We start from the raw sequence: 24,771 nt of genomic DNA, 5'->3' as shown, positions 1-24,771 counted from the left end.
TCTGCTTTTTACAGATGGAGTAACTGAAGTATCATTTGCTGCAAGTGGCAATCGGCCCATCCTTGAGGAAAGGCAAACCGAAAACTCCACCTTGCGGATGATGGGGGTCAGAGAGAAGGTATTGTAGCAGTTGGGTTACCGTCTCCTCAAGATGGAGGTCCTGGAATCACCTGACCCCGAGGAGGCGGAGCTCCGCTCTAGCACGCCCAGCACGCCCCACCCCGCTCGGCCCCGCCCAGCGCCCCCATCCGGGCGGGGCGGCGCGGGCTGTGAGTTGTCTTCGCGAGGCGCCTGCGCAGTGGGCAGCGGCGCGCGGGGCGGAGGCTTTATAACCGCTTAGTCGCTACCCCTCGGTTTCTGTCTCTGGGAGGGCGGTTGAGGCGGCGGCGGCGGTTGGGACGCCGGCTGAGGGGGCGCTGAGGCGTGAGCTGTGGCGGCGCTGGGCGCCCCTCTCTCCTCGGCCTCTGGGGGCCATGGGCTCCGAGAAAGACTCCGAGTCGCCGCGGTCTACATCCCTACACGCGGCTGCGCCCGACCCCAAGTGCCGCAGCGGCGGCCGGCGCCGGCGCCTCACCTTCCACAGCGTCTTCTCCGCCTCGGCCCGCGGTCGCCACGCCCGGGCCAAGCCGCAGGCCGAGCCGCCAACCCCGGCCGCGCCGCCGCCGCCCGCCCCGGCCCCTGCCGCGGCCCAGGCCCCGCAGCCTGAGGCGCTGCCCGCCGAGCCGGCCGCCGAGGCCGAGGAGAAGGCCGCGGCGATGGCGGGGCCCGGGTTAGACGATGAGGAGGCGGCGGAGGGCGGCGGCTCGGGCCCGGAGGAGGTGGAGTGTCCGTTGTGCCTGGTGCGGCTGCCGCCCGAGCGGGCCCCGCGCCTCCTCAGTTGTCCGCACCGCTCGTGCCGGGACTGCCTCCGCCACTACCTGCGCCTGGAGATCAGCGAGAGCCGGGTCCCCATCAGCTGCCCCGAGTGCAGCGAGCGACTGAACCCGCACGACATCCGCCTGCTGCTCGCCGACCCACCACTCATGCACAAGTACGAGGAGTTCATGCTGCGCCGCTACCTGGCCTCGGACCCCGACTGCCGCTGGTGCCCGGCCCCGGACTGCGGGTGAGAGCGGGGGCGTGGCCCGGGGGCGGTGGCCGCGGCCGAGGGGACCTGGGGCCTGGGGCCGGTCACCGCGTGTGACCGGCCCCAGGGGCCGTCCTCTGCGCACCATGTGTGTGTGTGTCCCAGCGTGGAGGGAGAGGTGAGGGATGACCAGGGGGAGGGAGAGCCAGGCGGCAACTGCGGCGAGCCGGTAAGCGCTAACCATCCGCACGCCCAGAAGAGTAGGGTAAACGCACCCAACACCCCACCACTGCCCGAGGGCTTGAAGTGGGGGCTGAGCAGCCGGTGAGAAGGGAGCTGTCCATCAAGTCAGGAGGCAGGGAGAGGCCGTTTTTGGTCGGGTGAATGCCCCTCTGTCCAGAGGTAGGGGATATGTCTTAATGAGGATGGGGAGGGGATACCTGGCAAAGGATGGAATAAGAATATCTTTCTGAGGGGGCAGCGCTTTGGAGGGGTGTGTCCATTTGGCTAGGGGCATACTTTGCAGCGTTTCAGGAGAAGGGGTGTTCTTTCTGCCCACCACTGCTGAAAGTTGGAATGCAGGTGACTGAAATGGCACTAACGGGAAAGGACAGCTCCCAGGCAGCGCTCTGGGGGCACCCTGGGCATTGTGGTGTGTCTTCTGTGCCACGCTATTGGGGGGCCCCCTGTGGTTCTTACACTGCTGTCTTGGGCAGGGTGCAGAGTGGACAGACCCTTTCTTTGTCCAGAGAAGCAACGGGGCACTGAAAAGGATGCCCAGAGGTTGACATGGTAGGAGAAAATGTGTTTCCCAGCTCCTCTGATCTTGAGTTTTTGACGATGCACCATGTATGCCGGCTATTTAAGGTCAGTGAGAAAATAGGCAGTAGATGCAGAGACATAATACTACCAGATTTCACCATCTGAAGCATTCAGTGGACACCGCCCCCTACCCCTGACCCTTACCTTTTAAAATCTGATTGTGTTACTGTCAGTACATCCCATGAACGATTGCGTGCAGCAAAGAGGGGCGTCAGACTGTGCCGTTACCTGCTCTGCGACCTTGGACAGATCATTTTATTCTTGTGTGTCATGCTTTGAGGACAAAAAGATGCTAGGGACTCCTAGTAAAAAGCTGAGTGTTCGTTTCTTTCAAAGGAGTTAAGAAAGGCTCTTAATTGTAGCCTGTTTATCAAGGCTGTTTTAAGATTTCCATGATTCTGCTATTTGTCTCCTTCAAAAGAAGCCGACTTAGAGTGTCTAGGGGAGTAAGATGAGTTATTTTCTTCTATTTTTCTGTTCTGACAAACTTGTTTAGAGAAGGATGTGTTATTAAGCTCACTGAGTTGAGGTTTCTAAATTACTTTGAAGTGTTGTGGTCAAAGGTTGGGGCATTTAACTATGGTAGGTCACTTTCACTTTCAGTTAATAAGTGTCAGAAAGAACCTCATAGGCTCTTGGAAAAGTTTGCTTATATCTGGAGATCTGGTGATCTACCTAGCCTTAAGAGGTTAATTTACATGGTATTGAAATTTTACAGACACTATTGATCTATTTTCTGAACCAAAGGAATATTTACTTAAGAGAACACTGCTTGGTTAACTTTGGAATAGTATATTAACTCCTTTTTCAGATGTGAATTTCCTTGAATTTTAACTGAGAAATGTGGCATCACTGATTATATTTCTGGAAAAGTTCTCTTTTTGTTTTTATTTCTCTGAAGTCAATCTCTGTCTTTGCTCACATCAATAAAAATGGACAGGAATTAATTTACAATCTTGATGATGACAACTCTAAACCATTACTGATTTGGAAGTTATTAAAAAATTAGGCCATTTCTTATTTTAGCCAAGTATTGGATTACTACCATCCAGAGGTTTTTTTTAATTAGTTAAAAAACTATAACAAGTTTAATATAATCTTTAAATGTGTTATCTGTTGGTTTAAAGAAGGTGAAGTCTGGGAAAAGCAAGCAGGCTAGCATCTGAGTATCTATGTGTCAGGCATACATAATTTAATTTGATCCCTGCAACATTGTAAGATAGATTTGATCTTGTTTTACAGATAAGGAAACTGAAGTTTAAATGAATTGAGTGACTTGTTTAGGGTCATATAACTAGTGGGTGGTGGAATCAGGCTTGGAACACTGGTCTTAACTCCAACCAAGGCCAGTATTCTTTTCTCTCAAAGAATAAAAAGCTTTAAAAAAGCATAGGCTTATCAGCATTATTGGGGATGCTACTGTTTGGGTCATTTCATCAAGTGTGGCCTAAGGACAATGTTGAGAGAGCCAAAAATGCTAGAATCTGGTTTCTCTTCTGATTTTACCTACTTTAATTTTCTTACCTGAAATAGGCCTAATCCTTTCCTTACTTGAGAGGCCTAATGGATATTTTCAGAGTGTTTTGATAATTCAGTTGAAGGTGTTAGATAAACAGGGAGTAACTTTAAATTTCTATCACTTCCCAAATAGGTGGGGATGTGGCCAGTGGTTTTGCCCCCTCTTTTTAATGTCATGAGAAAAATAGCTTGTTTTGTTTTGTTTTGTTTTAATCAAACTGTTCTATTCTTCTGGGTCAGGTAAAAATCATGGATGAGGACTAGAAGAGAAGCCTAAGACCCCAGTTGTGTCTTCTCATACCTGACCATCTTTACTGCCTGCAGATTAAGTTCCTGCCAGCCAAATTTATCAAGTTCTTTTTTGCTCTCTGTGTGTATATGTGTGTATTTGGCAGGGTGAGGGGAGCATATAAGTGATCTGATCGTTAGTTTTACTGTGATTACTCATGATAATAAGAACACTATATGTTAAACGATTCATTATTTGTTTATAAAATATTTGTGGAACAGAGAAAAAAATCTTGAATTTTTCTTTTTTCATACTTAAATACAATTTTATTTTATTCATAAATAAGGGAACTGATTTCTATGGGAAAACACTCACATTATTATTAATATTATTAAGTACAATATTACCAAGTGCAATTTTTTTTTTTTTTTTTTTTTTTTTTTTTTTTTTTTGCTGTGCGAGACTGTGGGATCTTAGTTCCCAGACCAGGGATGGAACCCGGGCCCACGGCAGTGAAAGCACCGAGTCTTAATCATTGGATTCCCAGGGAATTCCCACCAAGTGTAATCTTTAAAACATACTTTCAAATGAAATAAAATTAACTCAGAATACAGATAAATGACATTTTTATAGTCCTTTATAATCTTCAGACTGTAACTTCATTCAGAAATAATTTCATTTTAGTTTCATACAGGTAGATGGTGGTAAACTCATTTTATAAAAGAGAAGCCAGTTCAGAAAAGTTTAAGTGTGGGACCCAGTGTCTCACAGCTGATAAATGGTACAGTTGATATGCTACCCCTTAGAGTCTCTACTTAAGCACAAGGTCTTTTCATAAGCCTCCAAATCATGTAAACATGTAATGTTTTCCTCTCAAGTGCCCTGTTGCCTATCTTTAAACCCCTTCAGAATCTGTAGAAGACTGAGGGGTGAGCAAAGGAGACGACAGAATATTTCCTGGCATACAGGGGGCAGATCTTCTGTACAGGTGAACAGGAGATAAGGCTGTCTTGACCTAAATTCTTTGTGCAGGTCCACCACTCCAGCCTCTCATTGCTGCCTCTGTCTCCTGCAGAGACCCCCATCCCACCTGACCCCAGAAGGTAGTATCACTTATTGGCCCTCCTAGATAACTGGGCTGGATTATCCCATAAACAGGAAGCTTCTGATTGTCTCTTAACACTTTTATGAGGGAAGAGCAAGCTCCCTGAGTAAGACAGATTTCTCAGTCAGTGAGGGAGGATTTTTCCTTTCTGAAGCCTTCCTGAACCTCTTCTCTCTCTCCTTTTCTTAAAAAATATAATTAATTAATTTATTTTTTTAAAGGTGGAGATGGGGAGCTTTTTAAAAAAAAAGTTCATTTATTTTGGCTGCTCCGGGTCTTAGTTGCAGCACGTGGGATCTTCGTTGCAGCATGCAGGCTTCTTTGTTGCGACATGTGGACTTCTTAGTTGCAGCATGCATGTGGGATCTAGTTCCCCAACCAGGGATCGAACCCGGGCCCCCTGCATTGGGAGCGTGGAGTCTTACCCACTGGACCACCAGGGGAGTCCCCTGGACCTCTTTTCTTAATTTAGCTCTGTACCTTCATTTTCATAACTCTTTATTCCCCCTACAAGTTGGCCCCTCGCCATTTACATCATCCTACAGCCCAATATGTCTTTTTCATATTTGCCAGAGTACTCATTCTAAAGTGGAGCATTTTATATCATTGCCCTGCTTAAAACTGCTCATACCTGACCTACAAGATGACTTCTTATGTCTTTAAGAACTTATTCTTTATATGATCTATCCTTATTATTTAAGACCCTTTATGGTCTCTAACCATCTTTTGATCTTATTTTCTATTTTTCACCAACATCAATATTTCCCAAGGTATAGGCATTACTATTGAAAAGAAAAATGTTTTATGATTGAATAAGCTTGGGAAATGTTGGATTGAACAAAATAAAGCAACTCTATTTCTGAACCCCTTAGACCCTTTAAAAAATACTAATATACACTGTAAATCTTGTTAATGCTAATATGCAAATCTTCAGTCTGGTATAATTTCAGTAAACTGAGATCACCAGAAAACATGTTTTGTTTTGTTTTGTTTCGATGACGTCTTTAAAGCATACCTGAAACTTTCCCTATTTGCAGTTTTCTAAATTCCTTTAATAGTTATTCTGTCCTGCCTTCTGTTACTGTCCTTATTTAACACTAAATCTTGTGCTCTGAGTAAATTGAGAGCTCCTCTAGACTAGGATATCTACATTCCAACTTTTTCTACAACTCTGAACAAAATCTTTCAATTAGGTCCCAGAAGAATGGGATGAATAGTTAAATTTTTGATACGGGAGATAAAGAATACAAACACCACAGTTTTGAGAGGAGAAACAGATAAGAGGAGGGTGTGCAAGAAGAGGACAGACAAGTAATCATTAAACAGACACTTAACAAAATCATATGGTGTTGAAACTTAGGTGAGTACTGGGTATTACAAAAAGGACTTAGACATGGGCCTCTTGACAGGGACTTTGGCCTGGTAGAGGAGACAGATAGGTAAGTAGGAAGATAATTATAAATGCAATGTAATATATACTAAAGAAAATACAGGTGTTCTTAGAAGATGGATGAAAGGTTTTGCATGATGGTGTCAATAAAGACTTCGTGGAGGAGATGATATTTGATCAGGACTTGAAGAATATGAGTAGAAATTTATACCAGACAAAGATGAGGGTAGAGAAAAAGGTGTCTTAAGCCAGAATGTTATGAGCAAATGCATGGAGGTATAAAAATTCAAGACTAAGTCTGGAGTCTCGCTTGGTTAGCCTCTGGATATACAATATGGGGAACATGATCTGGGAAGTGACTTGAGATCCATCTGAAAAGGTAGATTGGATTCAGATTTATAGGTCTATCTATGCCATGCAAAGAAGTGTAAGTTTGAAGGACTTTTTTCTTTTTTGTTGAAGGATTTTAAGCAAAAGAGTAACATCATGATAGATAAACTTCTGGAACTGGAATTTGGATTGGAGTAGGGAATAAAGAGACTGCAGTCTCTTGCAGTTGTCTGGTCAAGAGATGACATGGGTTTGAACTAGCACAGTAAAAAGGAAGATAGTAATAGTATGGCTCATTGTGACAACTTGGCCCATGTTTTCCACCCTTATATATGCTCAGAGTCTGTTTGTAAATGATTATATGGCCTGGAACGATGAAGTATAGACATAATATAGGAACGCATTTCTTTAACTCCCAGGGTTTGTTGGAGCATAATCAAATTCATACTATTGGGAATGTTTCCCACAGGGCTGGAGTAAGGTAATGCTGTGGTCTAGCTTGTCACACATTATAATGTTTCTCAAGATAGGAAATTAACAAAATTAATAAAAGTTGTATGAACTTAACGGGGGGAGGAAAGGATGCTTCTGTGTTCTTAGCATCATGCAATTTCCTACACCTTCCATTTAGCTTCTCATTAGCAGAACTGAATGCTCTGTTCAGCTAAGAAGGCAGAGTAGGAGAGAGAGGCTCCAGTGTAGGACATGGAAGAGAGGGAACAAGATAGTCAAGGCAGTTTTGGTCTCAAGGATGAAGGGTTTTTCTTGACTGCCTGGGGTAGAAGATTGCCCTATTCAGAATTGAGGAGTTTGCTCAGCAAAGGGGCTTAAACAGGATTTTAGGATTAAGTTATAGTACTTGACATAAAGAAAGCCAATAGATACATGGATAAGTTTAAAAGATTGCTTTAGGAAAAAGTAATGGCCCAGGGGAAGAGCTAAATGACCCGGGGAAAGTAAAAAACCCAAACAGGAGAGGGTCTCTGTCATTCATTCAACACAGTTATTTTAAGCATGAATCAGTGTGCTAGACCCTGGAGATTAAAAGATGGTTGATACTTTTCCTTGTGTAGTCTGGTTGGGGAAGCATACATATAAACAGATAATTACAATATAAGGTGTTAAGTATTGTAAAGTAATTATGCACAGACACAGAGTGGGCAACCAACTGCCTGGAGAGGTTAAGTGGATTTTATAGAGAGGATGACATTTGAGCTGGTTCTTAAATGGATAAGTATTTGCCAGGACAAGAAGTAAGGAGAAGGCATTTCGAGGCTGAAAGGAATAGAATATGCGAAGGCCAAGAAGTAGGACAAAACGCGCTGTTTATCTATACCATAACTTTTGGGACAAAATCTCAAATGCAGTTTGTTTGTTTTTAATAAATTTATTTATTTATTTATGGCTGTGTTGGGTCTTCGTTGCTGCACACGGGCCCTCTCCAGCTGCGGCGAGCCGGGGATACTCTTTGTTGCAGTGCATGGGCTTCTCATTGCGGTGGCTTCTCTTGTTGTGGAGCACGGGCTCTAGGCCTGCGGGCTTCAGTAGTTGTGGCGCGCAGGCTCAGTAGTTGTGGCTCGTGGGCTCTAGAGCGCAGGCTCAGTAGTTGTGGCGCGTGGACTCAGTTGCTCCATGGCATGTGGGATCTTCCCAGACCAGGGCTCGAACCCGTGTCCCCTGCACTGGCAGGCAGATTCTTAACCACCGCACCACCAGGGAAGTCCTCAACTGCAGTTTTAAAACATGTTCAGTTTTGGTTTTTTTAATAGAAATTTATTTTTTATTATTTATTTATTTTATTTATTTTTGGCTGCATTGGGTCTTCATTGCTGCACGCGGGATTTCTCTAGCTGCGACGAGCGGGGGCTACTCTTTGTTGCGGTGCACAGGCTTCTCATTGCGGTGGCTTCTCTTGTTGTGGAGCACAGACTCTAGGCGCGTGGGCTTCAGTAGTTGCGGCACTTGGGCTCAGTAGTTGTGGCTCACGGGCTCTAGAGTACAGGCTCAGTAGTTGTGGCACACGGGCTTAGTTGCTCTGCGGCATGTGGGATCTTCCCAGACCAGGGCTCAAACCCGTGTCCCCTGCATTGGCAGGCGGATTCTTAACCACTGCGCCACCAGGGAAGTCCCAAAACATGTTTAGTTTTAAAACATGTTTAATTTTAAAACATGTTTAGTTTTAAGACTCGAAGACTGCAAGCACCTATACTTCCATTTTAGGGATAGAATCTAAGGTTTGGAGATTTTAATTAGCTCAGTGTCGTGCAGTACGAGTCAGGGGCAAGGAGCCCAGACCAGGCACCCAAAAACAGGAATGCCAAGTCTCGTGCCCTGAGTAATTCTCTGTCACGGTAATAGGTTGCTGGGGGTTCTTGAGTATTTGGGGTTATTTTACTTCCTTGGAACCAAATTCCACACCCAAAATTGACATTGTCAATACTATCAAATGTTCTTTGAAAAAAAAGAAGAATCTGTTAATAAATATTTACTCCCACCATGTGAGGTAGGAATGGATCATGAAATGCTCAAGGTTTCCTGACTGGCAGTCTATCCAATATGTATTGTCAGAAGTTGACTTAATACTTTTCTGAGATCATCCAGTACCTTTCTCATTTAACACAAAATAGCAAGCAAGTCACTTTCTTCAGGAGAAACGTTTTTTTTCTTTAGTAGTTATTTTACAACTAGGTGGGATAAATTTGCTCAGAACTCCTACAGGATATGAATCATTTGCATTCATACATTGACCTCTTCTCACTTTGCTCTTTCTGAGAAGAGTTTTAATACAGCCTGTATTATGTAACATAGATGATACCTTGTCATCGGTAATTTCAGTGTCATTCTCAAATCAGCTTGCAGAATCTATGATGAACCTGAGAACTTAAGTTGCTATCGTGAACATCTAATGTACAATCAAATAAGCAAACAAACCATAGAATAAATCTAAGAAAATGTTATTAGTCTTTTGTTTAAGCTGTTTGAGGTCTTTGACTATTGGAGTAGAACATGGAATAGGTGACAAAGCCCCAATGGCAACACCTAAGCCTGAAATCACTGACCTGTCTAAAAATTGTTTGAACTTTCACAACTGCTGTCCTCCATTCTTCATTTGTTTGTTTAAATTACTTTTTTTTAAAAAAAAAAAAGAATTATTTTGAACAGGTGTCTACTTGTTAGTCTGTGCATTTAGTTGAAATTTTTAGAATTAGTCAGAAAGGCTAATAGTTTGTAAATATATTGGATTGTTTGTAGGAAAGTAATTCTTGGTAAATAAACATGAATTATAAGAAGCAGTTGATACTGGTGCTGATAAATTCTGAATTGTCCATCTTTACTAAGAATATGTGTCAGAAGGGATTGGGGGGAGATATGGCCATATTCTATGTTAATTCATAAGATAGATGAGTGGTATTCTTCGATTCTGGAACCTGTCAAGAAAGAAGAGATTTCAAGGTATACATTCAAATTGGGGAAAAAATTTTTTTGGAAAGATAAAATGAGCTTTCAGTAGAAGTTGATCACGAACCCATCTATGTTCATTGTCTCTCAGTCTGCCATCAGACCAGCTTCACTATGAAACTTAAAAATGAAAAAGTATTGAAATCATAAAACTCCTAAAAGAAAACATACGCAGAACACTCTTTGACATAAATCATAGCAATATTTTTTTGATCTGTCTCCTAAAGCAGAGGAAATAAAAGCAAAACTAAATGGGACCTAATAAAACTTAAATGCTTTTGCACAGCAAAGGAAACCATTGACAAAGCAAAAAGACAAACTACCGAATGAGGGAAAATATTTGCTAATGATATGACTGATAAGAGGTTAATACCCAGAATATATAAGCAGGGAGAGGGTGTGGAGAAAAGGGAACCCTCTTGCACTGTTGGTGGGAATGTAAATTGATACAGCCACTATGGAGAACAGTATGGAGTTTCCTTAAAAAACTAAAAATAGGGCTTACCTGGTGGTACAGTGGTTAAGAGTCCACCTGCCAATGCAGGGGACATGGGTTCAAGCCCTGGTCCGGGAAGATCCCACATGCCGCGGAGCAACTAAGCCCATGCTCCACAACTACTGAGCCTGCACTCTAGAGCCCGCGAGCCACAACTGCTGAGCCCGCATGCCACAACTACTGAAACCCGTGTGCTTCTCTGCAACAAGAGAAGCCACCGCAGTAAGCCCGCGCACTGCAACGAAGAGTAGTACCCGATCGCCGCAACTAGAGAAAGCCCGCACGCAGCAATGACGACCCAATGCAGCCAAAAAAAAAAACAACTAAAAACTAAAAATAGAACTACCATATGACCTAGTAATCCCACTACTGGGCATATACCCTGAGAAAACCATAATTCAAAAAGAGACATGTACCACAATGTTCATTGCAGCACTATTTACAATAGCCAGGACATGGAAGCAACCTAGGTGTCCATCGACAGATGAATGGATAAAGAAGATGTGGCACATATATACAATGGAATATTACCCGGCCGTAAAAAGAAATAAAACTGAGTTATTTGTAGTGAGGTGGATGGACCTAGAGTCTGTCATACAGAGTGAAGTAAGTCAGAAAGAGAAAGACAAATACTGTATGCTAACACATATATATGGAATCTCAAAAAAAAATGGTTCTGATGAACCTAGGGGTGGGACAGGAATAAAGATGCAGATGTAGAGAATGGACTGGAGGACACAGGGAGGGGGAAGGGTAAGCTGGGATGAAGTGAAAGAGTAGCACTGACATATATACGCTACCAAATGTAAAATAGATAGCTAGTGGGAAGCAGCTGCATAGCACAGGGAGATGAGCTCAGTGCTTTGTGATCACCTAGAGGGGTGGGATAGGGAGGGTGGGAGGGAGGCACAAGAGGGAGGGGATATGGAGATATATGTATACATATAACTGATTTATTTTGTTATACAGCAGAAACTAACACAACATTGTAAAGCAATTATACTCCAATAAAGATGTTAAAAAAATTTTTTTAATAAAACAAAAACAAAATATATAAGCAGTTCATACAAATCAACATCAAAAAAATTTTAAAAATGATCCAATTGAAAAATGGGCAGAAGACCTGAATAGACATTTCTCCAAAGAAGACATACAGATGGCTAACAGGCACATGAAAAGATGTTCAACATCATTAATCATCAGAGAAATGCAAATTAAAACCACAATGAGACATCACCTCACACCTGTCAGAATGGCTATCATCAAAAAGTCCACAAAAAATGTTGGCAAGGATGTGGAGAAAAGGGAGCCCTCATACACCATTGGTGGCAATGTAAATTGGTACAGCCATTATGAAAAACAGTATAAGGTTTCTCAAAAAATTAAAAATAGAACTACCCTATGACCCAGCAATTCCACTCCTGGGTATTTATCTGAAAAAAGAAAAAAAAGACCAACACAAATTCGAAAAGATACATGCCCCCCAGTGGCAGCATTATTTACAATTGCCAAGATATGGAAACAACCTTAAATGTCCATCAACAGATGAGTAGATTAAAAAGATATGGTATATATACACAATGGAATACTACTCAGCCATTAAAAAAATGATATTTTGCCGTTTGCAACAACATGGATGAACCTGGAGGGTATTATGCTCAGTGAAATAAGTCAGACAGAGAAAAAAAAATACTGGATGATATCACTTATATGTGGAATCTAAAAAATAAAACAAACTAGTGAATATAATAAAAAAGAAACAGAGACACAGAAATAGAGAACAAATTAGTGGTTACCAGTGGGGTGAGGGAAGGAGTAAGGGACAGGATAGGGGTAGGGGATTAAGAGGTACAAACTACTATGTATAAAATAAATAAGTTACAAGGATATATAGTACAACAGAGGGAATATAGCCAATATTTTATAACTATAAATGGAGTATAACCGTTAAAAATTGTGAATTACTGTGTCGTACACCTGAAATTTATATAATGTTGTACATCAACTAACCTGCAATTTTAAAAAAGTATACTTGCTTTAGTTTTTGCTATTGTACTTTATTTTACAAATGTTCTATCCTTTAAACAAATTCTAATTTCTCTAAATATATCAAATCATCAAAAGGAAATAATTTTGTACCCTTATTTATGAAACTTGCTGGGACAAACTGCTCCTAAAGCATCTTAAACTATGACTGAATACATGCTAGAAATTCAGGCTGGACTTCCTTGGAAGTCCAGTGGTTAAGACTCCACACTTCCACTGCAGGGAGCACAGGTTCGAACCCTGATTGGGGAACTAAGATCCTGCATGCTATGCAGTGGGGCCAAAAAAAAAAAAAAAAAAAAAAAATTCAGGCTAAGTATGATATTTTCCCCTACTTTTTCAGGAGATAAATGATATGTGTTTTTAGAATCTCAAGAAACAATTTACTTTCTCACACAGAATGTTTTACAGTTTGTTAGGTGTGCTTGTGCATGTGTTATTTGTTATATGTGTTTTCTTTCCTCTGCATCGTATTAAGTGGTGGGGGTACCACACAGTGTTACCCCACTGGGACTGATGCATGTCTTAACTTACTTATATCTCTTCCTATTTCCTTACCCAGGTATGCTGTTATTGCCTATGGCTGTGCCAGCTGCCCAAAGCTGACCTGTGAGAGGGAAGGCTGCCAGACTGAGTTCTGTTACCACTGCAAGCAAATATGGCATCCAAATCAGACATGCGATATGGCCCGTCAGCAGAGGGCGCAGACATTGCGTGTTCGGACCAAGCACACTTCAGGTCTCAGTTATGGGCAAGAATCTGGACCAGGTATGAGTTGGCATTGTCTCATTTGTCTCTTTATTGGTATTTCATAATGTGGGCCCAAAGCTGGGAGAGATTACCTTTCTGTATAACTCAAGGATTAGAGAGCAGAGACTATTTGGTTTTTGTTTGTTTGTTTTTATAAATTTATTTTTATTTATATTATTTATTTTGGGCTGCATTGGGTCTTCGTTGCTGCACTCGGGCTTTCTCTAGTTGCAGAGAGCAGGGGCTACTCTTCGTTGCGGTGCATGGCCTTCTCATTTCAGTGGCTTCTCTTGTTGCGGAGCACAGGCTCTAGGCATGTGGGCTTCAGTAGTTATGGCACACGGGCTCAGTAGTTGTGGCTCACAGGTTCTAGAGCGCAGGCTCAGTAGTTGTGGCGCACGGGCTTAGTTGCTCCGCGGCATGTGGGATCTTCCCGTACCAGGGCTTGAACCTGTATCCCCTGCACTGGCAGGCGGATTCTTAAGCACTGCGCCACTAGGGAAGTCCCAAGTGCAGAAACTATTTGGTAATACTTTCAACACTGTATTTGGTATGTAGCTTCTCTCTCTGACCATTTATAGGTTGTTCAACCCAGGTGAAATTGGAATAAAGCAAAACTGAATTCTGTACTTTCTACCTTCTTAGTAATATGTCTCAGATCGGAGAGCAGTTGGGTCCTTCAGCTAGGGGCTTTTTCAGAACTTTCACTGTGAGCAGAAAGACGTTTAGTATTAAAACTGTACTGTTTTCCTACTAGCTTTAAGTACATCACTGGTTTGGGAAGTAGGGTACAGATTTAAGGGAAGGAAATAATATTAGTATGGATTAATGATTAACCTTAAAAGGAGGACTATCACACATTCAGTTCCAACCTTGACATGTCAGAGTGAACCTCTTTTAAAATGTCAGTGGTTTTATTGCCTTTTATAAGTGTGCTTTATTTCACTGATGTCATTTGAGAGAAGCTAGTAGGAAAGATTTTACCATTCACTTTTTCCTGGCACAGTATAATCTCCTAAATTCTCTTTGTAATAGGATAGTTCCTAGCTTGCTGTGAAAATTACCAGGTGTATGCTACATAGCATACTCAATTGTTTGTAGGTTTTGAATTTTAAAGTATTATGGGAAGGTACTGTGAATTATGTTAACAGCAAATCACAGTGATACTTGTACCTGAGAAATGAGTTTCCTGAACTAAAATTTTTCAAGACTTAAAGCCAAATGCGGGCTGCAGACTATTCTTCCTGTAGGACTGTGTTTTTAATTCTGCCAGCCTGTTGGCTGCTGAAATTCCATTTTTCTTGGAACCATCTTTCTCTCTAGGGAAGTCTCCTTGCTCAGAGTGTGGCTGTAGTGCTGTGTAAGATGCCAGATTGGGGAATAGGCAGCTCTGTATGAGACAGGATCCATTTTATGAAATTTCCTGAGGTCTAGACATAGCCAGCCTTCCAGTGAAGTGGGTTGCACAATTTGGAATCCTCAGTCAAGAATTCTTGACTGCCTCTTCATTTCTTGCACATACTCCTAGGAATAATAAAATCAAACGAGGTTTAACTAGGGATATTTTTCTACCCATTCTTTCTCCCCCACTTAGCAGATGACATCAAGCCATGCCCACGATGCAGTGCTTACATTATCAAGATGAATGATGGAAGCTGTAATCATATGACCTGTGCAGTGTGTGGCTGTGAATTCTGTTGGCTTTGTATGAAGGAGATCTCAGACTTGCATTACCTCAGGTGAGATGAGAAAGTGTCTATTGTTTTTATAGTCTTGTTCTCTTACTGATTTAGGGAAAAGGATGTCAAAGAAACATCGTTGTCTGTCCTCTCATTACAGCATAAGGAAGCTGTAAAAAGTTCCTCTGAAACACCCTTCCAATCATGTTTTTCTCCAGCTCAGCAACTTCCAGTGACTGTTTTCCATTACCTTCCAGACAGAGTTCAGTTTCCCTAGCATGGCTTTTAAGATTTTCTGCAGTCTGGCCCCGATATACCTTTTTCCATTTTGCTTTCATAAATGCTATGTCCCAGATTATCTGTGTCTCTTCTGTGTTATCTTACCTCCATACTTCTTCATGTTCTTTCCTTCACCTGGAATGCTTTCTAATCACCTCACGCCCCAGCAACCCCCTTTTATCTCAACTGTTCAGTTCTCATTCAGCCTTCAAGGGCCACTTTAAATGCCATTCCATCTCTGATGCCTTCCCCCAGTTTTTTCTGCCTCATTCTTCTTTACTGACATTCTTTAAATGTTCTATAAACATCATCATGACTTTTACTTCATTTATGTGTCTAATTTTGTTGAACTATATTAAGAGTCTTCAGGCCAGTATTACCTTTTTACAGTTCCTTGGATGTAGTAGTCATTAAAATATTGTCCTGAAGGAGTTAATATTTACAAACTTAACATTCATTGTGTGGATGAAACATTTTCATTTCCAATTTAGCAAACATTTGATTACTTACAGTATACCAATTATTGGGGGCACAGGGGTGCGTAAGACATGATCCCTACTTTCAAAATTACTTACTCTATCTAGTAGAGAAGACAGTACAAAGGGAGTGGGCAAAAGTGGTTGGACTCAGAAGGGCTGAGTGTAAAAGTAGCCAAACTCAGAGTATGAAACTGTCATAAAGGGTATGATGAAGTCTTTTTATATCCTGTCCCAGGAAGGTGGTTTGCAGTATCTACATATGCCGAGAAAACTATGCAAATCAGAGAGAGTTCATTAGCTGCAGGACACAGTATGTCTAGATGAGATGTCAAGTGCATAGACTATGCAGGATCCCACGTAGTATCACTCAGAGAAGTAGGTTCAGTTTGGTGCGTTACAGAGGACAGAGTGCAGCAGAAAAGAACGGAAAAGAGGTTTCAAGTCTGGAGGCCTGCCTTTACGATAAAAGGAAAAAAAAGTAAAGAGCCAGAACTCTAATAGTCTAGCCTTGTCCTTTACTCCCCCCCATGTAATAAATTCATTTCTTGTAACCTCTTGTAACCATTAATCACTCCTATAGAAAAGAAGGCTCTTGCTCTTATCAAGCTCTCTGATGACAATAGCTGCATTTGTAATATTGACATTAACTTCAGCATGTTTCCTCTGTAGCCCCTCTGGCTGTACATTCTGGGGGAAGAAACCATGGAGCCGTAAGAAGAAAATTCTTTGGCAGCTGGGCACATTGATTGGTGCTCCGGTGGGGATATCCCTCATTGCTGGCATTGCCATTCCTGCCATGGTCATTGGCATTCCTGTTTATGTTGGCAGGAAGGTAAGATATGTTGAGTTCTGTGCATGTTCCATCTTCAGGTTTGTTGGTAAAGGTTTGAAGGAAATGGGGAGGAGCTTATGTTTCAGAGCTGCCTGAAAACCAGCTGGTTCTTAAATAAAAAGAATTTCTTAAATGGATTTTCATAAATCCCCAAGAGATCTGAAAGTTCTTATTAACATCCCGGGCCTGGTTTGTCTCAGTGACTTAAAGGTAAAATGCTTACTTCACTCCCCTGAGTTACTTTGTCTCTTCTTATATTAACTTTTTCTGTATTCGTTTATATCATCCTGGTCTGAGTTAGATTAAAATGTGAGAAAGATGTCTCTTTGACATGGGGCAATATGTTTTAATATAGGTAACTTATAAGGGAATATTCACTTATCCTTTTTCTCCCTAGCAAAAAGATTGATGTCCTAACCTGCTGACCTGGATTTTCTTTCTTATTCTTAGATTCATAGCAGGTATGAGGGAAGGAAAACCTCCAAACATAAGAGGAATTTGGCTATCACAGGAGGAGTGACTTTGTCGGTCATTGCATCCCCAGTTATTGCTGCAGTTAGTGTTGGTAAGAAGCTAGCCAGGACCATGACGCCTCCCCTTACACGACCCACTCCCATCAGCTTTCTGGCCCCGCAGTTCTGCCAGCTGGCCAGATGTTTCACCCTGGATGCTCCTGCATTTTATGTCAGACCTACCTTGGGAGTTTATTAGGCACCATTATTATTATCAGCCACACTAAGTATCAGAGTTTGGGATCTTTCATTCGTAAGTTAGTGCCTAGAACTCCATCTGGCACATAAAAAAGATTGAATTAAAAAATATTACTTTAAGGCCTAGTTTTTCACCTTTCCTCTTCTTTCTCCATTTGCCACAGAACCCACAAAGCAAAATTACTTTTGATTTGCTTAATGCCTCACAGTATTTAGGGAGGCATGAGGGTCTGTTTTAGAATAATAATAATATAATATTTTCTGAGACTCTCCATGTGCCAGGAGCAGGTCTGAGTCTTTTGCCTGTATTAATTTATCTAATCCTCACAGCAGCCCAGTTGTAACAGAAAGGTGCAGTAATTTGCCCAAGGTCACTTAGCTGGGACATGAATTAAGGCAGTCTGACTTCAGAGTCTGGGCTTCTAACAACTAAGCCATTCTGCCTTCCACAGCAGCAAGATTTTGGAATTAACACTCTGGGGGGATCCTAAACCCTAGGAGTCGCTTATTTAATGTTTGATTATTGATTGGTTCTTGGATTAGCACTTCAGCAGTGAATGGAAGGGGGAAAATGAAAACAATATATATTTACTGTGCTGAGCACTGTACATACATTGATCATTGGCAACCTAAGGAAGATATGTCCAAGGTTATAACAGCTGGTAAATTGGAGACAGGATTCTAATCCAGGCCTTTCTGATTCCAAGTCCAGTCATCATTCTGTTGGACCAGGCTGCCTCTTTAGCATAGCTATCTTCTGTCTTTCCTTGGCCCTTTATAAAGTGGTTTGTCTGTGTTCAGCCCTGGGAAGGAGAATTCAGGGCAGCTGCAACCTGATGGCCTGCTGACATGTTTCCTTATCTTCCCCAGGTATTGGTGTCCCTATTATGCTGGCTTATGTTTATGGGGTTGTGCCCATTTCTCTCTGTCGTGGAGGTGGCTGTGGAGTTAGTACGGCCAATGGAAAGGGAGTGAAAATTGAATTTGATGAAGATGATGGCCCAATCACAGGTAAAAGGAGAATTTTAATTTCCCTTTGAATTTATGGAACACAAGATAAAAGTCAGTAAAATTCAGCACATTTTACAGAGAGATTGACATTGGATTACATTGGCTAATGAGCTTTATAGGAGGTAAAGTATTTTTAGCTTTTCATTTCTTTTTTCCAGAGTTATTAGGTTAATTCCCCTGGTACTTGCCTCTGTGTGGCAGGTACAAACTAGTAGGACTCCAAGTAACTCTAAGTATGCTGGTAATAGTAAATTACATAATTATAATTATAATAAAGTCTTATATCTGCATGGTACTTTATAATTTTCAGAAGACTTACACAGTTATTATTTTCACTTGGCTTTTACAACAGCTCTGAAGAGAGAGGGCCAGGGCTGTTATTATCCCCAATTAATCGGAACTTATTTAAGCCTTTGTCTCAACATCTGTTAAATGGGTTTAAGAGCTTTTGCGGAGCTGGAACTATAGCAAGTCTTCTGGCTTATACTTTGATGTTGTTTCCACTTTACCATATTAACTAACCTGGGACACAAGAGATCCCCAAAGGTCTTTCAAGCTTCCTACTAGAGTCAGCACATGACCTAAGTGTATTTTGAAATTTTCATGTTTAATTAGATGACATCTATAGTGTAATGGAAAGAATAGGAGACTTAGAATCAGATTGTAGTTTCGTGTGACTAGCCACAGACCAGGCATTTAGTTCTAAGCTTTTGTTTCCTCACCTAAAATTGGGGCTATTCCTAGTTATTGGGAAGATTACATGTGAGCATATGTTAAAACACCAGATATGTGGTGGCTGCCTGTAGTAGCTATTCATAAAGTTAATAAACGAGTATTTTTCTACATGAATATTCTCTGCTCTGAAGAGTCATTGCAGGAAAATGCCAGACTCTGTTTTGATGCTGTGCTATCATCAATTGAGATGTTTGGTTCCATCCCCAGTGGCAGATGCCTGGCGAGCCCTCAAGAATCCCAGCATTGGGGAAAGTAGCATTGAAGGTCTAACTAGCGTATTGAGCACCAGTGGAAGCCCTACGGATGGACTCAGTGTTATGCAAGGTCCATACAGCGAAACGGCCAGCTTTGCAGCCCTCTCAGGGGGCACACTGAGTGGTGGCATTCTTTCCAGTGGCAAGGGAAAATACAGCAGGTAAGCAATTTCTGACAGAACCAGTTGGAATTATAAGAAGTAACATATCATATTGAGCCATTTCTCTGTGCCAGACATGTCTCATATAGCATCTCATTTTGATTTAATCATCAATGGTGTTTTTTTGTTTTGTTTTGTTTTGTTTTAACTTTTACAATTAGAAAATAGGCTAGAAAGGTTAAGCGACTTAAAAGTTCTGTGTTTCTTCCCACTGCACCATAGTGGCTCCATGTAAAGAATAATTTTTTTTTAACACAATAATCCTGTGTTCCTGGCCAATCTCTCTCTCTGTTTTTGTTTTTGTTTTGTTTTTTAAAAATGTTTATTTATTTAGGCTGCGCCAGGTCTTAGCTGCAGCACACGGGATCTTTAGTTGCAGCATGTGAACTCTTAGTTGCGGCATGCATGTGGGATCTAGTTCCCTGACCAGGGATCGAACCTGGGCCCCCTGCATTGGGAGCACAGAGTCTTAGCCACTGGACCACTAGGGAAGTCCCAATAAAGGATAATCTTGACTTCAGATCCTCCCTCTACTACGTTAGGCTGCCTCCATCAGGAAGGGGAAGTATGCATTTTTATAGAATTCCCAAGACTGTGTCCTCCGTTAGGCTTATCACTGGCTTTTAGTTGAACAGCATTTATACTGTATCTTGTTGGCTTATTGGTGCTGTGATCCTTAAAACCTTCCTATTCTGATTCCCATTTGATAGATAAGGTAAATCAATTCTATAAACTTGTGTTGAGAATATGTAAAGCTTTATGACTAAAAAGGTTATGACTTGGTTGGTCGTTGTACCAGTTAGAAAAAACAGAACATATTCAGAGGAGCATAGCAGATGTTACATGAGAAGCAGTTATTTGAACGCACTGGAGAAGAGAGCCCTGGGGAGGGGTAAAGGTGCTACAAAACCAGGTAGGGAGGTAGGGGAGATGCTTGCCTTCAGATATCTGAAGGGCCTTGAACTGGAAAAAAGGATTAAGAGTTCTGCCTCATGCCAAGAGATAGATTAAGACGATTTGGCAGAAGCTAGAGGGAAACTAATTTTGTTTCATTATAGAGACTATAGGAAAAATCTATATAAAGTCCAAAGAAGGGATGGATTACGTTAGTAGATACGGACCTGTCTATCCCTGGAAGTGTTTAAAGTGAGACCAGAGGGCCATTTGGCTATTAGAAGGAGTCAAGCAACAGATGGCAGATGGACTGGATCCCACACCTGAGTGCTTGTCAGTTACCTGGGAGCCTTTTAAAAATAGATGTCAGCACCCTATCCCAGAATTAATAAATTAAAATCTCCCAGCTTCTCTTCTAATCTCCTAGGGATCTGTGGGGGGTTTTTTTGTTTTTTTTTTTTGCGGTACGCGGGCCTCTCACTGTTGTGGCCTCTCCCGCCGCGGAGCACAGGCTCCGGACGCGCAGGCTCAGCGGCCATGGCTCACGGGCCCAGCCGCTCCGCAGCATGTGGGATCCTCCTGGACCGGGGCACGAACCCCTGTCCCCTGCATCGGCAGGCGAACTCTCAACCACTGCGCCACCAGGGAAGCCCCCGGGATCTGTGTTTTGAAAAGGTTCCCCAGGTGATTTTAGCATAGCCATTGCACAGACTAGCATCTGCGAACCACCTAAGGTGATAGATGTCCTTTGTGAAAGGCCTCTTCCAATTCTAACTGTGATTCTATGGCAGAGCTGAAACTAGGACCCAGGTCTCTGACTCAATGTACTTTCCATTGCACTGCCTCATTTTCCTGAGCCATGGCACATTTTTGAAGGGCATCTAAGGCTGGAGCAGCAGAGCAACGACTCAGGCAGCAGGATGGAGGTTGATTGAACGTGCAGCTGCAGGCTGCTGCTGACCTGTCTGCATTTCATGACTCTGGTTGTCTCTTGTTAGGGGATCCCGCCAGCACATGCTGGAGAATTCACTGCTGTGCTTTCTTAAAACCAACACCCCTGTAAATAAGCAGACATAATTGGAGACTGACTTGCTGAAACTGCAACTTAGCCAGTCCAGCTGTTCCAGTACTGTGAAAGCCATTTATAGGAAGTGAATGAGTCAGATGGGTTTGGCTGTGAAACCCATTATGAGGAAATACTTAAGTGTGCAACCAAATGATATTGGAGTCAAGAAAGGAAAAGCTATGGGTCCTCTGAGACACCACTGGGAAAGTTTGCTGCTCTTGTCGGAGGTTGACTCTTATTATGTCCTTTAAGCTTATAGGCTGGGGGTAATTTGATTGCTAAATGTTTAAGTTCCTAGTATGTGCAAGACATGGAGGGTAAAGTGTGAATGAGGTGTGGTCTCTCCTTTTTTGGAGCTCACAGATGACTGGGAAAGAGATGCATAAATTGATTTAATAAATAGGTAGGTGCTGTGGGAGCACTTCGCAGGAAGTGACTGGTTTGATAGAAGAATGAAGGGAGATGATACTTCCTTTGTTGTTAAGGACTGAGTATGAGTTTGTCACATAGAGAAGGGAAACTTCCAGAGAGAGGGACTAGCATATGCAAAGTCATAGAGGTATAAGATGTGTATAGGTGTGTAAGGAAAGAAAAAAATTCAGTGTGATTATGATTTAGGACCTATGGTGAGAGATGGAACTGGAGAGAGAGCTTGGAGGCAAATCAGTAGACCTTAAATGCCTGTTGGCAAGAGGGAGCCAAGAGAGGGCTGTTAGAGTGATCAGGTTTTTGTCCACGTTGGCACTGATCTGGAAGTTGTTTGACTTGGACTTAGGGCTACTGGAAAGAGAGCCCAATTGCAGTTACCCACTGGGGAGCTGTTGAGGGCCTGAAGTTAAACAGTAGCAGTGGGGATGGAAAGGAGGGGACGATTTCAATAGATAAATTTAAGAGAGAAGATGTGTGGGCATCTGTTTGAGCTATTTGACATTTGGAGAAGATCAGATCAACTCAATTAGCAAGAGAATAATGGAAGAGGTATGTGCCAGGAAGCAGACTGTCTTGGAATACCCAGGTCTCGCATTAACTTAAACGTCCCCTCTTTACACAGGTTAGAAGTCCAAGCCGATGTCCAAAAGGAAATTTTCCCCAAAGACACAGCCAGTCTTGGTGCAATTAGTGACAACGCAAGCACTCGTGCTATGGCCGGTTCCATAATCAGTTCCTACAACCCACAGGACAGGTATGTGAACAGTCAGAAGCCTAGGAGAGGTTGCATTTTTTTGGTTGGGTTTTCGCCCTAGAAGCTCAATGCCTCATGTTAGGGCTCTGTGTACCATCTAGTGTGATACATAGTGTGTATACCCTGTGAATTCATCGAGCAAGTTCTTGGTATGGGAGTATTTGGCATCTCTTGATTGATTTTTCTTGTTAGCACTTGATTTTTAGAGGTTCTTTCTTTCTTCCTTTTCTATTTCCTTTTTTTTCCTTTTCTTTTCTTGGCTGTTGCAACAGTGTAATTATTCACGTGGAACTGAAGAGCTAGATTGGTGTCCATTGATGTATGTATGTGGCTCTATGGTTTCTGCTCTCATGTTGCTCTTTGCTTGATGTGGCTCCTGTAGGCTATTTATATTTGAGAAGCTAGTGTATCTGGTATGGTGTGACTGCAGCACTCCCTACTGGAGAGATTCTGGTTTCTTCTAATTGTGGCAGAGAAGTAAAAAGTTGTGACTCTTCTTTCACTTTCATATTTTGAGTAAGATAGTGTGAGGCTCCGAACCTTAGTTGAATTTTGGAAGCTCATTTTTAGTTGTTTAAAGAAATTGGCAGAATAACTAATAAGGACCTACTGTATAGCACAGGGAACTCTTCTCAATACTCTGTAATGACCTATATGGGAAAAGAATCTAAAAAAGAGTGGATATATGTATACATATGTATAACTGATTCATTTTGCTGTACAGCGGAAGCTAACACAACATTGTAAATCAACTATATATACTCCAATGAAAATTTAAAAATAAAGAAATACAGAAATTGGCAGAGATGTTTGTGTTTGTGTGTGTATTTTAAATCAACAAAAAGATCTAATTGTTCTTCTGCATCTTATTTAAGTGTTAGGTTAAATTTTATTTTCTCTAAAAGTGAGCTCTATTCTACTATTTACCTACATTTTCGGACTTTCTAATCCTGAACCCACAAACTGCTTTTACCAACAGGTATAGCATGACCCATGCATGATTCAGCAAAGTGGATTTTGTCTCCACAGAGAATGCAACAATATGGAAATCCAAGTGGACATTGAAGCCAAACCAAGCCACTATCAGCTGGTGAGTGGAAGCAGCACGGAGGACTCACTCCATGTTCACGCACAGATGGTGGAGAATGAAGAAGGTGGTGGTGGCGGTGGCAGCAATGAAGAGGATCCCCCCTGCAAACACCAAAGCTGTGAACAGAAAGACTGCCAGGCCAGCAGACCTTGGGACATCAGCCTGGCCCAGCCCGAGAGCATCCGCAGTGACCTGGAGAGCTCTGATACGCAGTCTGATGATGTGCCAGACATCACCTCGGATGAGTGTGGCTCCCCTCACTCCCAAGCTGCAGCCTGCCCCTCAACACCCAGAGCCCCAGGTGCACCGAGCCCAAGTGCCCATATGAACCTCTCTGCCCCAGCTGAGGGGACGACTGTCTTGAAGCCGGAAGATGCAGAAGCCAGAGTATGAAGTGGAATAAATGCTCCTGTTCTGAGAAGCACACTTGTAACTGCATCTTTTGGAATCTTTTTGGGGGGGCAGGGATTTACATATTTTATTTCAAAGATTCTCTGGTCACAGGTTTTCCCCAGGGAAATTCTGAGAAATTTGCAATTTCTTACCAGAGGAAACATGGAAACTTTACCCTTAGTTCCACCCCCATCCCCTTTGCCCCCCCACCCTTTTTTAGTTTTAATTTATTGGTTAAACTGTTGGTGGCAATCTGTGAGGTGTGTCAAAGAGTGTACAGATGTATGTGTGTATATTGTATGTATACTAACATATTACTGAAGGACACATTTTAATAAAGATTTCTGTCGTAATTCAACTCCTCTCATTTTCCTTGGCTTGGATAGTTCTCCAGAGCCAAGTGTTTGAAACAGACCACTACATCTTTAACAGTCTCTAGATCTAAGCTTTCCTAATCCCAGGAAAGAAGGATGGTATTCTAACCAGACTGCAGTGGAGTCATCTGTAAACCAATGACTCCTAGTATGACAGGAAGCAAAGCCAAGCTTGATTTGGACTGTGTAGTCAGACTGAAGAATTAGCTGAGTCAACCAGATAGAGAAGCTGGAGATTAAAATGAGCCTTGTTTGCCCTCTAGAGGCAGCTGTGCAGTTTTCCTTATTTACCCCTTTCTGCATTATAGTCACTATTAGAAACGTGCTTCAGAGGAGGGAAGGGGTATCAGTTCCAGTGGCTCTTCAGAAATTCCAGTGAATGTTGCATGGTTATAAGTTGGGGAACAGAGTATTCTTACT

At 42.2% G+C, this 24,771-nt stretch overlaps 1 protein-coding gene across 4 annotated transcripts; it reads left to right on the top strand.

Moving 5' to 3' along the window:
- The first annotated feature begins 312 nt into the window (after window positions 1-312).
- RNF19B (ring finger protein 19B) lies at window positions 313-24,335 on the top strand. 4 transcript variants are annotated; one of them, XM_082616376.1, is made up of 9 exons: window positions 313-1,105; window positions 13,024-13,229; window positions 14,806-14,950; window positions 16,318-16,480; window positions 16,931-17,045; window positions 18,061-18,201; window positions 19,144-19,351; window positions 22,363-22,494; window positions 23,474-23,662. In XM_082616376.1, exons 1-9 carry the CDS (start codon window positions 474-476, stop codon window positions 23,493-23,495), a joined length of 1,764 nt encoding a protein of 587 aa, XP_082472502.1. In that variant the 5' UTR covers window positions 313-473; the 3' UTR covers window positions 23,496-23,662. The 4 variants fall into 4 exon arrangements, with proteins under 4 accessions (XP_082472502.1, XP_082472501.1, XP_082472499.1 ...); XM_082616373.1 differs by having other exon boundaries at window positions 316-1,105; window positions 23,524-24,335; XM_082616374.1 differs by having other exon boundaries at window positions 318-1,105; window positions 14,809-14,950; window positions 23,524-24,335.
- Window positions 24,336-24,771: the final 436 nt, after the last annotated feature.

This window comes from Mesoplodon mirus (genome assembly GCF_964341445.2).
Source record: "Mesoplodon mirus genome assembly, chromosome: 3".
Lineage (NCBI taxonomy): Eukaryota > Metazoa > Chordata > Mammalia > Artiodactyla > Ziphiidae > Mesoplodon > Mesoplodon mirus.
This window is presented reverse-complemented; position numbering and strand designations above follow the sequence as displayed.